Genomic DNA, 16,087 nt, shown 5'->3' with positions numbered 1-16,087 from the left:
GAGGCAGTGTGCTCACGTGACGTCACCAGATGACGTCTATCGCTCCAAGGACTTTCAGAGAGAGAGAAAGAGAGAAAGAGAGAGAGAGAGAGCGGGTGGAGCACAGACAGGCCAGTAAAATATTTCCTAAACCGTTTTGTTGACGAGGCGACCAGCAAAACATCAGTGAGTGTCTCTTCCTCAAGTATTAACACAACGCAATGGCAGCTAATCATACATCTGCAATGTTAGCCTCATGCTGCAGTCTGTGCTAAAGCTACGACTCTCAAGGCGGTCTTCACTGTTAGCAACTAGCATCCACTATTTGTTTATTGTGGACAGTCTTCACTGTTAGCAACTAGCATCCACTACTTGTTTATTGTGGACAGTATTCACTGTTAGCAACTATCATCCACTACTTCTTTATTGTGGACAGTCTTCACTGTTAGCAACTAGCATCCACTACTTCTTTATTGTGGACAGTCTTCACTGTTAGCAACTAGCATCCACTACTTCTTTATTGTGGACAGTCTTCACTGTTAGCAACTAGCATCCACTACTTCTTTATTGTGGACAGTCTTCACTGTTAGCAACTAGCATCCACTATTTGTTTATTGTGGACAGTCTTCACTGTTAGCAACTAGCATCCACTATTTGTTTATTGTGGACAGTCTTCACTGTTAGCAACTAGCATCCACTATTTGTTTATTGTGGACAGTCTTCACTCTCAGCAACTAGCATCCACTATTTCTTTACTGTGGACAGTCTTCACTGTTAGCAACTAGCATCCACTATTTGTTTATTGTGGACAGTCTTCACTGTTAGCAACTAGCATCCACTATTTGTTTATTGTGGACAGTCTTCACTGTTAGCAACTAGCATCCACTATTTGTTTATTGTGAACAGTCTTCACTGTTAGCAACTAGCACCCACTATTTTTTTTATTGTGGACAGTCTTCACTGTTAGCAACTAGCATCCACTACTTCTTTATTGTGGACAGTCTTCACTGTTAGCAACTAGCATCCACTACTTCTTTATTGTGGACAGTCTTCACTGTTAGCAACTAGCATCCACTACTTCTTTATTGTGGACAGTCTTCACTGTTAGCATCTAGCATCCACTACTTCTTTATTGTGGACAGTCTTCACTGTTAGCAACTAGCATCCACTACTTCTTTATTGTGGACAGTCTTCACTGTTAGCAACTAGCATCCACTATTTGTTTATTGTGGACAGTCTTCACTGTTAGCAACTAGCATCCACTACTTCTTTATTGTGGACAGTCTTCACTGTTAGCAACTAGCCATCCACTATTTGTTTATTGTGGACAGTCTTCACTGTTAGCAACTAGCATCCACTATTTGTTTATTGTGTACAGTCTTCACTGTTAGCAACTAGCATCCACTATTTCTTTATTGTGGACAGTCTTCACTCTCAGCAACTAGCATCCACTATTTCTTTACTGTGGACAGTCTTCACTGTTAGCAACTAGCATCCACTACTTGTTTTTTGTGGACAGTCTTCACTGTTACCAACTAGCGTTGCACTATTTGTTTATTGTGGACAGTCGTCTCTGTTAGCAACTAGCATCCACTACTTGTTTATTGTGAACAGTCTTCACTGTTAGCAACTAGCATCTACTATTTGTTTATTGTGGACAGTCTTCACTGTTAGCAACTAGCATCCAATATTTGTTTATTGTGGACAGTCTTCACTGTTAGCAACTAGCATCCACTACTTGTTTTTTGTGGACAGTCTTCACTGTTACCAACTAGCATCCACTATTTGTTTATTGTGGACAGTCTTCACTGTTAGCAAGTAGCATCCACTATTTTTTTATTGTGGACAGTCTTCACTGTTAGCAACTAGCATCCACTATTTGTTTATTGTGGGCAGTCTTCACTGTTAGCAACTAGCATCCACTATTTGTTTATTGTGGACAGTCTTCACTGTTAGCAATTAGCATCCACTATTTGTTTATTGTGGACAGTCTTCACTGTTAGCAACTAGCATCCCTTATTTGTTTATTGTGGACAGTCTTCACTGTTAGCAACTAGCATCCATTATTTCTTTATTGTGGACAGTCTTCACTGTTAGCAACTAGCATCCACTATTTGTTTATTGTGGACAGTCTTCACTGTTAGCAACTAGCATCCACTATTTGTTTATTGTGGACAGTCTTCACTGTTAGCAACTATCATCCACCATTTCTTTATTGTGGACAGTCTTCACTGTTAGCAACTAGCATCCACTATTTGTTTATTGTGGACAGTCTTCACTGTTAGCAACTAGCATCCACTATTTGTTTAATATGGACAGTCTTCACTGTTAGCAACTATCATCCACTATTTCTTTATTGTGGACATTCTTCACTGTTAGCAACTAGCATCCACTACTTGTTTTTTGTAGACAGTCTTCACTCATAGCAACTAGCATCCACTACTTGTTTTTTGTAGACAGTCTTCACTCATAGCAACTAGCATCCACTATGTGTTTATTGTGGATAGTCTTCACTGTTAGCAACTAGCATCCATGATATGTTTATTGTGGACAGTCTTCACTGTTAGCAACTAGCATCCACTATATGTTTATTGTGGACAGTCTTCACTGTTAGCAACTAGCACCCACTATATGTTTATTGTGGACAGTCTTCACTAATAGCAACTAGCATCCACTATTTCTTTATTGTGGACATTCTTCACTGTTAGCAACTAGCATCCACTATATGTTTATTGTGGACAGTCTTCACTGTTAGCAACTAGCATCCACTATTTGTTTATTGTGGACAGTCTTCACTGTTAGCAACTAGCATCCATTATTTCTTTATTGTGGACAGTCTTCACTGTTAGCAACTAGCATCCCTTATTTGTTTATTGTGGACAGTCTTCACTGTTAGCAACTAGCATCCATTATTTCTTTATTGTGGACAGTCTTCACTGTTAGCAACTAGCATCCACTATTTCTTTATTGTGGACAGTCTTCACTGTTAGCAACTAGCATCCACTATTTGTTTATTGGAGACAGTCACGTTGTTCAGCATCAACACAATTCCTGCATAACGTCACGAAATTTAGTCGGAATTAATGTGAAAATCGCGTCGTTTTCCAGTAACCATGAACGTGAATTATGTAGTTGATATCATTACTGCTATACGACGCAATTCATGTACGTTTACACTTAAACTTTGATATTGCGATGTCAATAACATGACATGTTTATTAGTGTGTTTTTGACGCCCACCAATATTTTGGTACCGGTAAAAAAATCTCGATCCTTTTTGGTAGTTTTTGATATTTTTCTGAGTAAAGTGGACCACAAAAAATTGCATTATTGGCTTTATTTTAACAAAAAATCTTAGGGCACATTAAACATAAGTTTACTATTGCAATTTAGTCCTTAAATAAAATAGTGAACATACACGACAACTTTTTTTTTAGTAGTAAAACAATTAGTCTGCTGACATATGCTGTAACATATTGTGTCATTTAATCATTCTGTTATTTTGTCAACATGATTAAGGACAAACTGTAAAATGTAATTATTAATCTACCTGTTCTGTTTCAACATGTTCTATCAACACCACTGTTAAAATGTAATAATCACTTATTCTGGGTGTTATCTTCGACCCAACTCTCTCCTTTCAGTCACACATTAAAAGCGTTACTAAAACGGCCTTCTTTCATCTCCGTAATATCGCTAAAATTCGCTCCATTTTGTCCACTAAAGACGCTGAGATCATTATCCATGCGTTTGTTACGTCTCGCCTCGATTACTGTAACGTATTATTTTCGGGTCCCCCCATGTCTAGCATTAAAAGATTACAGTTGGTACAAAATGCAGCTGCTAGACTTTTGACAAGAACAAGAAAGTTTGATCACATTACGCCTGTACTGGCTCACCTGCACTGGCTTCCTGTGCACTTAAGATGTGACTTTAAGGTTTTACTACTTACATATAAAATACTACACGGTCTAGCTCCATCCTATCTTGCCAATTGTATTGTACCATATGTCCCGGCAAGAAATCTGCGTTCAAAGGACTCCGGCTTATTAGTGATTCCCAAAGCCCAAAAAAAGTCTGCGGGCTATAGAGCGTTTTCATTTCGGGCTCCAGTACTCTGGAATGCCCTCCCGGTAACAGTTCGAGATGCCACCTCAGTAGAAGCATTTAAGTCTCACCTTAAAACTCATTTGTATACTCTAGCCTTTAAATAGACTCCCTTTTTAGACCAGTTGATCTGCCGTTTCTTTTCTTTTTCTCCTATGTCCCACTCTCCCTTGTGGAGGGGGTCCGGTCCGATCCGGTGGTCATGTACTGCTTGCCTGTGTATCGGCTGGGGACATCTCTGCGCTGCTGATCCGCCTCCGCTTGGGATGGTTTCCTGCTGGCTCCGCTGTGAGCGGGACTCTCGCTGCTGTGTTGGATCCGCTTTGGACTGGACTCTCGCGACTGTGTTGGATCCAATATGGATTTAACTTTCACAGTATCATGTTAGACCCGCTCGACATCCATTGCTTTCCTCCTCTCCAAGGTTCTCATAGTCATCATTGTCACCGACGTCCCACTGGGTGTGAGTTTTCCTTGCCCTTATGTAGGCCTACCGAGGATGTGGTAGTGGTTTGTGTTGTGTTTGTGCAGCCCTTTGAGACACTAGTGATTTAGGGCTATATAAGTAAACATTGATTAATTGATTGATTGATTCTTCTGTTGTTTGATACTTTACATTAGTTTTGGATGAAACCACACATTTGGGTATCAATCCCATACCAATAATTTTAGTGCACTTTTGTGCATGATGTCACTAAGATGACATATCAAAACAACACTAAATTAAAGTGCGCTTTTTGTACAGAACGCCACTACATCCATCCATCCATTTTCTACCGCTTATTCCCTTAATAGTTTAAAACAAATAAAGTGTTTTTTTGTGCATGATGTCAAACAAGATATTTAAATAATTGTCAAATAAAAATGAGCTGCATAATAGGAAATTAAATTGCTATGTGGTGGGTTACTGCGGACGTTATCTCCTTATGTTGTTGACTATTTTTTTCATACGGTGTTCATGTGGAAATGGTTGCCTCTGCATTTTGTTAGTGGCACCGAACGGATATGTTGACATGCGGAGTAAACACTCTTCATTCTCTAGCAGGTGACTTTTCAAATGATGCTACACATTAGCAGTAATGCTACTTTTTCTAGCAACACTTTTGCCCCACAATTGACAAATTACGGTTGTCTGTTTTGACGTATTCCCACTTGAAGCCAAACCACCACCAGGCGATAGACTCCCTTCTGTTTTTCTTGGGAATTAACTCTTCCTTCATTTGTTACCAGATTGGCACCTTCATTCCCTCGTATTACCACTCGCACCACAGCTAACGTTACCCACGCTGCTACCTCTCTGCTCCGCGAGGGCGTATACATATGTGACGTATGACGTGACAGTATGTGACGTACTGTATGTAAGAAGGTGCGCTTGCTGTCTGTAAGAAGAAGACACAAGAAATAGTGGGAAGAGCCTGTAGCTAAAAGCAACTGCGTGACAACGTATACTCGAATATCACAATATAGTCATTTTCAATATCGCACAGAGACAAACCCGCGATGTATATCGAGTATATCGATATATATCGCCCAACCCTAGTTAGGCACGCTTCGTTGGATTTGTTCTTGTCTTCGTTTTATGATTTATGAGATTATATCATGTTCCTACGTGCAAGTCCTGTCCGGAGTAGTCCGTTTGCATCCCGGGAGAACGAACCTCGCAGCACCACGCGACCTGGTCGTAACAACTCTTTTAATGCGCCCTATAATCCGGTGCGCCTTACATATGAAAAAAGATCATAAACCAAACATATGTTTAGTCTTTATTTGAAGGGACAGTGCATAGAAATATTAAGATCAAAGACGGATATGTTCTGTACCAGATTATAGCTAAATAGCTCATTTCAATCTGCAGTCCCTGGCTACTTAAATTAAAGGGATACAAAAAAAAATCATGCAATAAAATTATGACAATAATATCATACCATAGCATGTAATGAAACTAAGAAAAGACATAAAATGCCCTTTCATTGACACATATTTAATAAACAATACAACCAAACCTCATTTACATTATCACACACAGACAATACATGCTCTTGTTCACTTCTGTCATCATTTGTAAAACACAACCATGACTTTAACAGACACACCTCACAATTTACAACAAAAATGCTCTCATGGATAAATATCAATCAATCAATCAATCAATCAATCAATCAATCAATGTTTACTTATATAGCCCTAAATCACTAGTGTCTCAAAGGGCTGCACAAACCACTACGACATCCTCGGTAGGCCCACATAAGGGCAAGGAAAAACTCACACCCAGTGGGACGTCGGTGACAATAATGACTATGAGAACCTTGGAGAGGAGGAAAGCAATGGATGTCGAGCGGGTCCAACATGATACTGTGAAAGTTCAATCCATAATGGATCCAACACAGTCGCGAGAGTCCAGTCCAAAGCGGATCCAACACAGCAGCGAGAGTCCCGTTCACAGCGGAGCCAGCAGGAAACCATCCCAAGCGGAGGCGGATCAGCAGCGCAGAGATGTCCCCAGCCGATTCACAGGCAAGCAGTACATGGCCACCGGATCGGACCGGACCCCCTCCACAAGGGAGAGTGGGACATAGGAGAAAAAGAAAAGAAACGGCAGATTAACTGGTCTAAAAAGGGAGTCTATTTAAAGGCTAGAGTATACAAATGAGTTTTAAGGTGAGACTTAAATGCTTCTACTGAGGTGGCATCTCGAACTGTTACCGGGAGGGCATTCCAGAGTACTGGAGCCCGAACGGAAAACGCTCTATATCCCGCATACTTTTTTTGGGCTTTGGGAATCACTAATAAGCCGGAGTCCTTTGAACGCAGATTTCTTGCCGGGACATATGGTACAATACAATCAGCAAGATAGGATGGAGCTAGACCGTGTAGTATTTTATACGTAAGTAGTAAAACCTTAAAGTCACATCTTAAGTGCACAGGAAGCCAGTGCAGGTGAGCCAGTACAGGCATAATATGATCAAACTTTCTTGTTCTTGTCAAAAGTCTAGCAGCCGCATTTTGTACCAACTGTAATCTTTTAATGCTAGACATGGGGAGACCCGAAAATAATACGTTACAGTAGTCGAGGCGAGACGTAACAAACGATTAAGTTGATCTGTCAAACATAGTGGCCACCTTAGTGACCGTGTGAGCAGCTTTGATTGCTCCAAAGCCACTTTTTAACTTCAATTGTAACTCAAGAGTAATATGTAAGACTTTTCAAGTTTGTTGTGAGGTCGTTCCATTCCTTTATGGCTTTATATGAAAAGGCTGATTGTGCAAAAGATGTTTTACATCTGGGTACGCTAAACTGCCCCCTGGCGGAGGCTTGTGGCTGCCGATGAATGGTCTATTCATCGGGAGTGTGCTTTATAATCCGTTGCGTCCTATGGTCCGGAAAATACGGTACTTATTTCCACCCCCGTATGTATATGTATGTGTATATTTTCACACAAACTCTCGAATAAAATAACAAAGCAGAAAATGCCTGAGGAGATATGATAAAGTTCACACTTATCTCTTCAACAGGTGCATAGCTCACCATGGCCCAGAACCAGGTGATCCTGCAGTTCCACTTTGCCACCTACGGGGACTCCATGCTGCAGAAAATGAACCTTCTTCGGCACCAGCGACGCTTCTGTGACGTCACCGTACGTATCAACCAGCTCAAAGTCCCCGGTCATAAGGTTGTGTTTGCCGCTGGCTCGTCTTTCCTACGAGACCAGTTCATCCTTCAGCAGGACTCCAATGAAGTGCAGATCTCCATAAACCAGGAGGCAAAGGTTGGCCAGCAGCTGCTACTGTCCTGCTACACGGGCCAACTAGAGTTCCCGGAATTGGAGCTGGTCAACTACCTGACGGTGGCCAGCTTCCTCCAAATGGGCCACATTGTGGAGCAGTGTACTCAAGCTTTGAACAAGTTCATCAAGCCACAGCCTCCACACAAGATGGAGGTCGACACTGAGCCGAAAAGAGTGGTCAAAGAGGACGGATCGGGCTCCCAGGCTTTGAGAGAACAGGAACACTTGCGGGAAGTGGAGCGGGTGGAGCGTGAGGACGACGTCAGTACTGATGACGATGACGATGTCATTATACAGCCTAAGTCTCCTCCTCACACGTACAATATACATCCTGTGCAAGAAGTGGAAGAGAGTGATATCAGCATCGTGAAGGTGGAGTCTGTAGAGTCTACCTTCCCGACAAGTGCTCCAGCTACCCTGAACTCGCCCGAGCCCCAACACTCGCTCATCAATTCGACTGTCGACAGTCGTGGGAGTGAAATGACGGCGCCCCCAAGCATGCCGGGCTACCCCTTCCGTCCTCCTTCTCCGTTCAACCCGGCGGAAAAAACTCAGAAGAGCTACGACAAACCCCTCCAGTGGTACCACCAGTGTCCCAAGTGTAGTCGCGTCTTCCGCCAGCTGGAGAAGTACGCCAACCATCTTAAGATGCACAAGCTCTTCATGTGCTTGTTGTGCGGAAAGACCTTCACACAGAAGGGTAACCTGCACCGACACATGCGGGTCCACGCGGGCATCAAACCCTTCCAGTGTAAGATCTGCGGGAAGACCTTCACCCAGAAGTGTTCCTTGCTGGATCACCTGAACTTGCACAGCGGGGACAAGCCTCACCGCTGTAACTACTGCGACATGATGTTCGCCCACAAGCCCGTTCTCCGCAAGCACCTCAAGCAAATCCACGGCAAGAACAGCTTTGACAACGCAAACGAAGGCAACTCGCATGACTGTGGGCCTGAAGAGAATGACACAAGCGGGCCGTTTATCAGTCAGTCTAACAGTTATGAGACGGACCTAAGATACGATTTGAGACATTGTCTGGATGAGACTGTATAAAAAGAGAAACTAAGTTTCACAATGATGAGCAGAGACCGCCACCTTACGATACACTATTTTAAAAGACGGCGGTCTGTTAATGGAGAAGAACGTTCAATCAGTGAGGTAGATCTATTTCTACTCTTAAGCATTGACCGTGATCTTGGCATACCTTGTCACCCCTCCAGTTTTTTCCAGGGGTAACTGATGAATTTCCCAGCACCCTTGCGTCTTAACATTTTCCTGTATTTTAACTTTCTTGGGTGAAAAAAGTCCACTCCGTTACTGCTGGAGCAGCACAGCCAGGGTCATACTTGCCAAACCTCCCGAATTTTCCGGGAGACTCCCGAATTTCAGTTCCTCTCCCGAAAATCCCCCGATTTCCAGCCGGACCTGAGTGAGGACAGCCTGTCGTCACGTCCGCTTTTCCTCCTTATAACATCTACGGCTTTTGGAGCTTAGTGCGCAACAGCACACACAACAAGAAGGAGACTATTATATATGTCTCTGTTATCCAAGGGTTATTTATCACCCATAAAGTAGGCAGGCACGGAGCTATTTCTCAGCGTGTGTTTATTCCAGCCGCCACGTTAATACACTGACACACAACATCGGGATTCCCATCATGCATTGCTACGGCAAGTAGTAATGTCCAAAAAACATAACAGAGACGAAGCAGAAGAACGAAGAAGAGACATTCATGGCGACTACGAGTAAGAAGAAGAAGTACGCTTGCATGTTCCAAAATGATTGAAAACAAGAATTTCAGTTCATCCAGGACAGATGGAAGGGGAAGGGGTATGCTAGGGAGAGATGGAAGATTCCAGACTCCGGTGCATTTGATGAAGGCATTTTTGTGCGTGCCACACAGAAATGCATCATCAGAGAGGGTGGTTAGAAATATAGTGACAGAGAATAATAGAAAGGATGGACAATTCAACCCTAAAGTCACTCCTTTCCTGCAAAATAAATGTCACAGATGCTGCCCATACCTATGCTCCTTCAAAGGCTGTGCTACTGACTGCAAAGCATTGCGCTTTCAAATACAACGAGTAGAGGAGTGTTATGTTTGTGTACATGTATATGTGTAAATAAATGAACACTGAAATTCAAGTATTTATTTTATTTATATATGTATATATATATATATATATATATGAAAGAATACTTGAATTTCAGTGAAATCTAGCTTTAATTATACTTCCCACCCCCCAACCTCCTCCCCGTCGCCCCTCCAATCTCCCGAATTCGGAGGTCTCAAGGTTGGCAAGTATGGCGAAGGGCATTGGCGACAAAACAAAAATAAATCCTTCAAAACCAAAGCAAACCAATAAAACAACAAACGTGCACCACAGTAAGCAGTAAGTAGATCAGAATGCCCCAATTTTGCAGAAATGTTCCCTTATTTTCAAACGCTGACGTTGTCAGGTATGAATTTTGCACCGGACATTTACTATTGGAGACAAACGCGTTTCAACTTGTTGTGATTGCTGTAGGTTGCAGGAATACCGCTCGAACAAAAACTTTAGATGTAACACTGAAGGCCTGATCTACTAAGATTACAAAGACAGCCAGCTTGCTAGCTGTGAGAAAATGGCAACCAAGGTGATCAAAAAGGTCAACCAAAGAACGAGATTCCTCTACAGAATCTCCTCTCTGGTCAACAAAAGCACCTTGAGGATTCTAGCGGGAACTCTCATTCAACCGTTCTTCGATTACGCTTGCACCTCCTGGTACCCCAGCACCTTCAAAACCCTCAAATCTAGACTCCAAACATCCCAGAATAAGTTAGTCCGGTTACTTTTAGACCTCCACCCCAGATCACACCTCAATCCAACCCACTTCTCCAAAGTGGGCTGGCTCAGGGTGGAGGACAGTGTAAAACAACTTGCACTGAGCCTAGTCTATAAAATCCGCTACACGTCCTTGATACCGAAGTACATGTCAAACTACTTCCTTAACGTAAATGACCGCCATAACCACAACACCAGGGGGAGCTCCACAAACCACGTTAAACCCAGATTCCGATCTAACAAAGGTCTTAACTCATTCTCTTTCTATGCCTCAATGTGGAATGCACTCCCAACAGGTATAAAAGTAAGTGCATCTCTATCCTCCTTCAAAACCGCTCTAAAACAACACCTCCAGGGAACTTCAACACTTTACTAATACCCTCCTCCATTCACATCCCATCTCAAATGTACTTCTAATGTATATACTTGTTCTTATGCTATCTGAACTCACTATGTTCTCTGCTGGCTGTACATATCCTACTAAATAAGACCTACACTGTTTCAATGTCCACATTTCTCTGTTGATGCAATTGTTGATGACTGAAGTTCTGATATCAACCAAAGCTCCTCATCCCACCCCCCGGATTGTAAATAATGTAAATAATTCAATGTACATACTATGATGATTAACTTGTGTCATGACTGTATTATGTTGATAGTATATATTTGTACCATGAATTGATTAACCTGGACCCCGACTTAAACAAGTTGAACAACTTATTGGGGTGTTGCCATTTAGTGGTCAATTGTACGGAATATGTACTGAACTGTGCAATCTACTAATAAAAGTATCAATCAATCAAAGCTTAAATGCTGGCATGAAAACAAGAGTCATTATTGTATTTCCCCATTAAGAAACGATACAACCCAATCTAAACTTGTATAAACACATTGCCGTCTGAGCAACTAAGCTATTCAATTGTGCACATTGAACCTACAAGGTCTATTAGAGGGATCTTTCTGTTTTTATTGATTGATTGAAACTTGTATTAGTATATTGCACAGTACAGTACATATTCCGTACTATTGACCACTAAATGGTGACCCCTGAATAAGTTTTTCAACTTGTTTAAGTCGGGGGTCCACGTAAATCAATTCATGGTACTCAAATATTTACAGTGCGTTCAAAGACCGCCGAACAGAGTAGGACACCACAACACCCACCAGAAATAATAAATAATTATAGCAACTGATTGTATTTGTTACGCATTTTTCTTTTAAATACATCTTAAAGTACTGCAGTACAGTTAAAACAATAAAAGCTTAGATATTCAAACATAAAATACTAATATTAAAACATATGTGTATAAGTACTTTTAGAGCTCATTCAGCAATACCCAATAGTAAGGATAGCTGTGATCATTTTGGTCATGATAGCGATAATAGATTTTACTATCATTACATCCTTAGCGTGTGCTATAATTGAGCATGTAGCCTGTGATCTACTAAGACTGGCTGCGAAAGTGGTGCAGAAAGCCTTATTTAAATGAGGGTTTTGTGTGTGCTGCGTGGCATTCACCATGTAGACACTCGTTTACTGCACATTCATATAATCATTCTACTGTTTTTAAAACACACAGTAGAAAAATATTATATGTACCACTTTTTCTGGGCATTTTAAAAGCAGTCCCGCAGTGCAACTACAACAGGACCCATTTTTTTTTTAGTCTGCTGAAGGTGCACCTTTGAGATACTGGCACTAAATCTGCGAGTGTGGAATGTTTCAGATGCAAGGAAATGCATATTGCAGGAAGGTGTTTGTATTACAACCCATGAATTGGATGTTTTAATCAGCCCCTCATGTCACCCAGGAGCTATAAAATTATGAAATGATATTGCTGAATAGACGATATGTCTTAATATTTTTATTTTGGACGGTCCATATATGTTGACAAGCATATGTGTGGCATAGCTGCAGCGTGTTCGCCTCCTTTCTCACAGCTATTTCTGCGCACATTTCGGACGTGCTGAATAAAGACGTAAAAAAAAAAGCTCCCGCAGAACAGTTCAGGTCTTGATAAATCACATTTAAATAATTAATTTTGCGTTTTGTCCTCCAGTATTGTAGGCGTTCTGATAATAAGCATACACTCTGCATATTCATGAAGACGGACTACAATTGCGCGTCTTATTTCGCTCACTTAAAAGCCTCTTCGCATAAGCTTGTTGATCAGCTTTGCGTGCTCTATCAAGTTAGTAGATCAGGCCCTAAATATTTGTTTCTTGTCAATTTTTTAAATGTTATTGCACTGTAGAAGATACAGCACACATAATTAGGCGATTAGTTGTACTTTTCCCAATCCGTAGGCTATTACTCACTTGGTCTACCTATTTTGTGCTTTCCAAACTTGAGAATGATTTGTATGAATACATATTTGGTTTATTTGCTCCGTATGACTCTATTTTAGGTCACTAAGGAAATGTAGGAAATTAACACATTTTAGGTGACGCTGTTTTTTTTTTATGTAGAGCTGAACTGGCTACAAAGTAAACAAAAACAGAATGCTGGACGACAGCAAAGACTTAAAGCGTGTGGAGCAGAGAAGGCGTCCATAAAGTACATCCGTGCACGACATGACCATCAACAATGTCACCACAAAAAAAGACAGCAACGACTTAAATGTTCCTGATTGCTAAAACAAAGCAGGCGCGGGGAACAGCGCTCAAAGGAAGACACGAAACTGCAACAGGAAGATACCAACAAAACAGGAAAAGCCACCGAAATAGGAGCGCAAGACAATAACTAAACTTATTTTGTGCTTCCCGAACTTGAGAATGATTTGTATGAATATGTATTTGACGTTTTGGCTCTGTATTTTAGGTTACTAAAAGGATGTGGCAAATTAAAGGCCTACTAAAATTAGATTTTCTTATTCAAACGGGGATATCAGGTCCATTCTATGTGTCATACTTGATCATTTCGCGATATTGCTATATTTTTGCTGAAAGGATTTAGTAGAGAACATCGAGGATAAAGTTTGGAACTTTTGGTCTGTAATAAAAAAGCCTTGCCTGTACCGGAAGTAGCAGACGATATGCGCGTGACGTCACGGGTTGTGGAGCTCCTCACATCTGAACATTGTTTACAATCATGGCCACCAGCAGCGAGAGCGATTCGGACCGAGAAAGCGACGATTTACCCATTAATTTGAGCGAGGATGAAAGATTTGTGGATGAGGAAAGTGAGAGTGAAGGACCAAAAAAAAAAAGGGCCGTGGGAGCGATTCAGATGTTATTAGACACATTTACTAGGAGAATTCTGGAGAATCCCTTATCTGCTTATTGTGTTACTAGTGTTTTAGTGAGATTATATGGTCATACCTGTGAACCTGAAGGTCGGCCTAGTCGACGGTTGGTGGCGATGCCCATCTCTGCCCTTCGCAAGGGACCCTCTTCGAAACACGATCTTTCGAAATGATCGCTGCATCATACACTGTACTTTGTGTGTGTGTGGTCCAATCCAACCGTGTTCGCTTGGCATCTCTGTTCCATAGTAAAGCTTGACTGTCATCTTTTGGGAATGTAAACAATGAAACACCGGCTGTGTTTGTGTTCCTAAAGGCGACCACAATACACCGCTTCCCGCCTACAGCTTTCTTCTTTGACGTCTCCAATATTCAGTAAACAAATTGCAAAAGATTCAGCAACACAGATGTCCATAATACTGTGGAATTATGCATGATACTTCCGCGTTAAAATTTAAAATTGCAATTTAGTAAACTAAACCGGCCGTAATGTTAAGATTTCATCATTGATATATAAACTACCAGACTGCGTGGTCGGTAGTAGTGGGTTTCAGTAGGCCTTTAAGGAAATGTATAATTTGTGAGGTTTTTTTTAAGAATTTGGGAAGATACGCCTTTCAAGATGTAATCTCCCAAATAAAATAATTGTCATTTTTTATTAGAATAACTAGCTCTAATGGTGCGTCAATTTGGATGAAAATTTATCTGCAGCGAGTCATTCTTCAGTTTTAATCCATGATGTGAATGGACCGTGTCTATAGGCTACATTGTATTAAAACAGGGGTGTCCAAAGTAGCATTTATGAACATTTTTCCACAGTTGGGTCTGGCAGCAACAAGCAGGCTCGGCTGTTTCTGTCATAGACGTTTGACGGTGATAACAATGAAGCCAGAAATTGAGATTTTTGTCTTCTGCCTTCATGAGTGATTGCATGGTAGCATTACAAAGAGCATCCATAAAGCGACACTGTAAAAAGAACATTTTAACAATGCATAACTGATTAACTGTGCGTTATTGTGGGGAGTAACTTCATCACGCCGGAATAATTTCACTTTAATAGATTGCAGATGCCTTCATATTGCTTGACCTCACAATGCTGAAACAGAAATTGTGCTAACTGTGTGTACCTGAGGATTGTGTCGTTTTGTTTTTTGTTTTTTTCCAACGTTGTCCACTGGATAAATGGCAATGAATACCTGATTTGTGTATATACAGGTATACTTTATACAGTCATAAATGTACAGAAACATTAAAATCCTGGTAGTTGATGCATACATATGGCAAAAAAAAGGTATTTTTCAATGGGGAAAAAATATTTCTCTTCTCTTGTAAAAAGCAGCCTCCCCCACAAAAATGACATAACATCATGCTGTCCCCCTTTCATTCAACTATTAAACACCGTTTAACAAAACACACTGAATTTAATGTAACCACTGTGACATTTTTTACTCCGTCTATTCATTTAAAATGTACAATAATTGCTGTTATTACATAAAAACAATAAATATCTCCATTTTAATGTTTTCTGTCTTCATCACTTGCTTTTTAATCCTAGTAAAATATTAATGAGGGATATGATTTATTAGAAAATAAGTATGTTCACCAGTTGTGGAAACAATTAATTTTGTTCTCTATCGCCGTCATATCCTCCTACTGTTAGTTAACCAGTTTCCGAATTTAAAAAGGTTGTATTTACTTTACATCGAGTTGGCTAAGTCAATAAAGGCATGGTTAAGTGAATGGAGCCCTGACCTAAACCCCTCCAAACCTGGAGGGTGTTGAGTGTGTTGACAAATGTACTGCTCGATAACGTTACCACTGACACAGATAATTGTCTTGGAGAAAGTACTACCAGAAAAGCAGGAGCTGTTTTATTGGACACGAATGTGCAAATTTTCAGATTCTGTAGTGGTGGGGGAGTGGTTTTCACATTTTACCCATATGATAACTGTATAAAATATATGGTATGGTTATTACTGTATGTGGGTTAAATGATTTTTTTAAAAAACAGTTACAATGACCACACAAATATACTTAATAAATTAAAATGTAGGTTTTACACATATATATGTATGTACATATATATATATACACGTATACATATATATACGTATGTGTGTATTTATATAGGTATACATATATATAT

The 16,087-nt window shown here is 40.7% G+C and overlaps 1 protein-coding gene across 1 annotated transcript; it reads left to right on the top strand.

Annotated features, from left to right (window-relative positions):
• Positions 1–47: 47 nt before the first annotated feature.
• Positions 48–15,464, top strand: zbtb26 (zinc finger and BTB domain containing 26). Its single transcript, XM_061907020.1, has 2 exons — positions 48–165; positions 7,600–15,464. The coding sequence occupies exon 2, from the start codon at positions 7,614–7,616 to the stop codon at positions 8,922–8,924; it is 1,311 nt and encodes a 436-aa protein (XP_061763004.1). The 5' UTR covers positions 48–165; positions 7,600–7,613; the 3' UTR covers positions 8,925–15,464.
• The last annotated feature ends 623 nt before the right edge of the window (positions 15,465–16,087 follow it).

The sequence above is a fragment of the Nerophis ophidion genome, linkage group LG07 (assembly GCF_033978795.1).
Source record: "Nerophis ophidion isolate RoL-2023_Sa linkage group LG07, RoL_Noph_v1.0, whole genome shotgun sequence".
NCBI lineage: Eukaryota > Metazoa > Chordata > Actinopteri > Syngnathiformes > Syngnathidae > Nerophis > Nerophis ophidion.
This window is presented reverse-complemented; position numbering and strand designations above follow the sequence as displayed.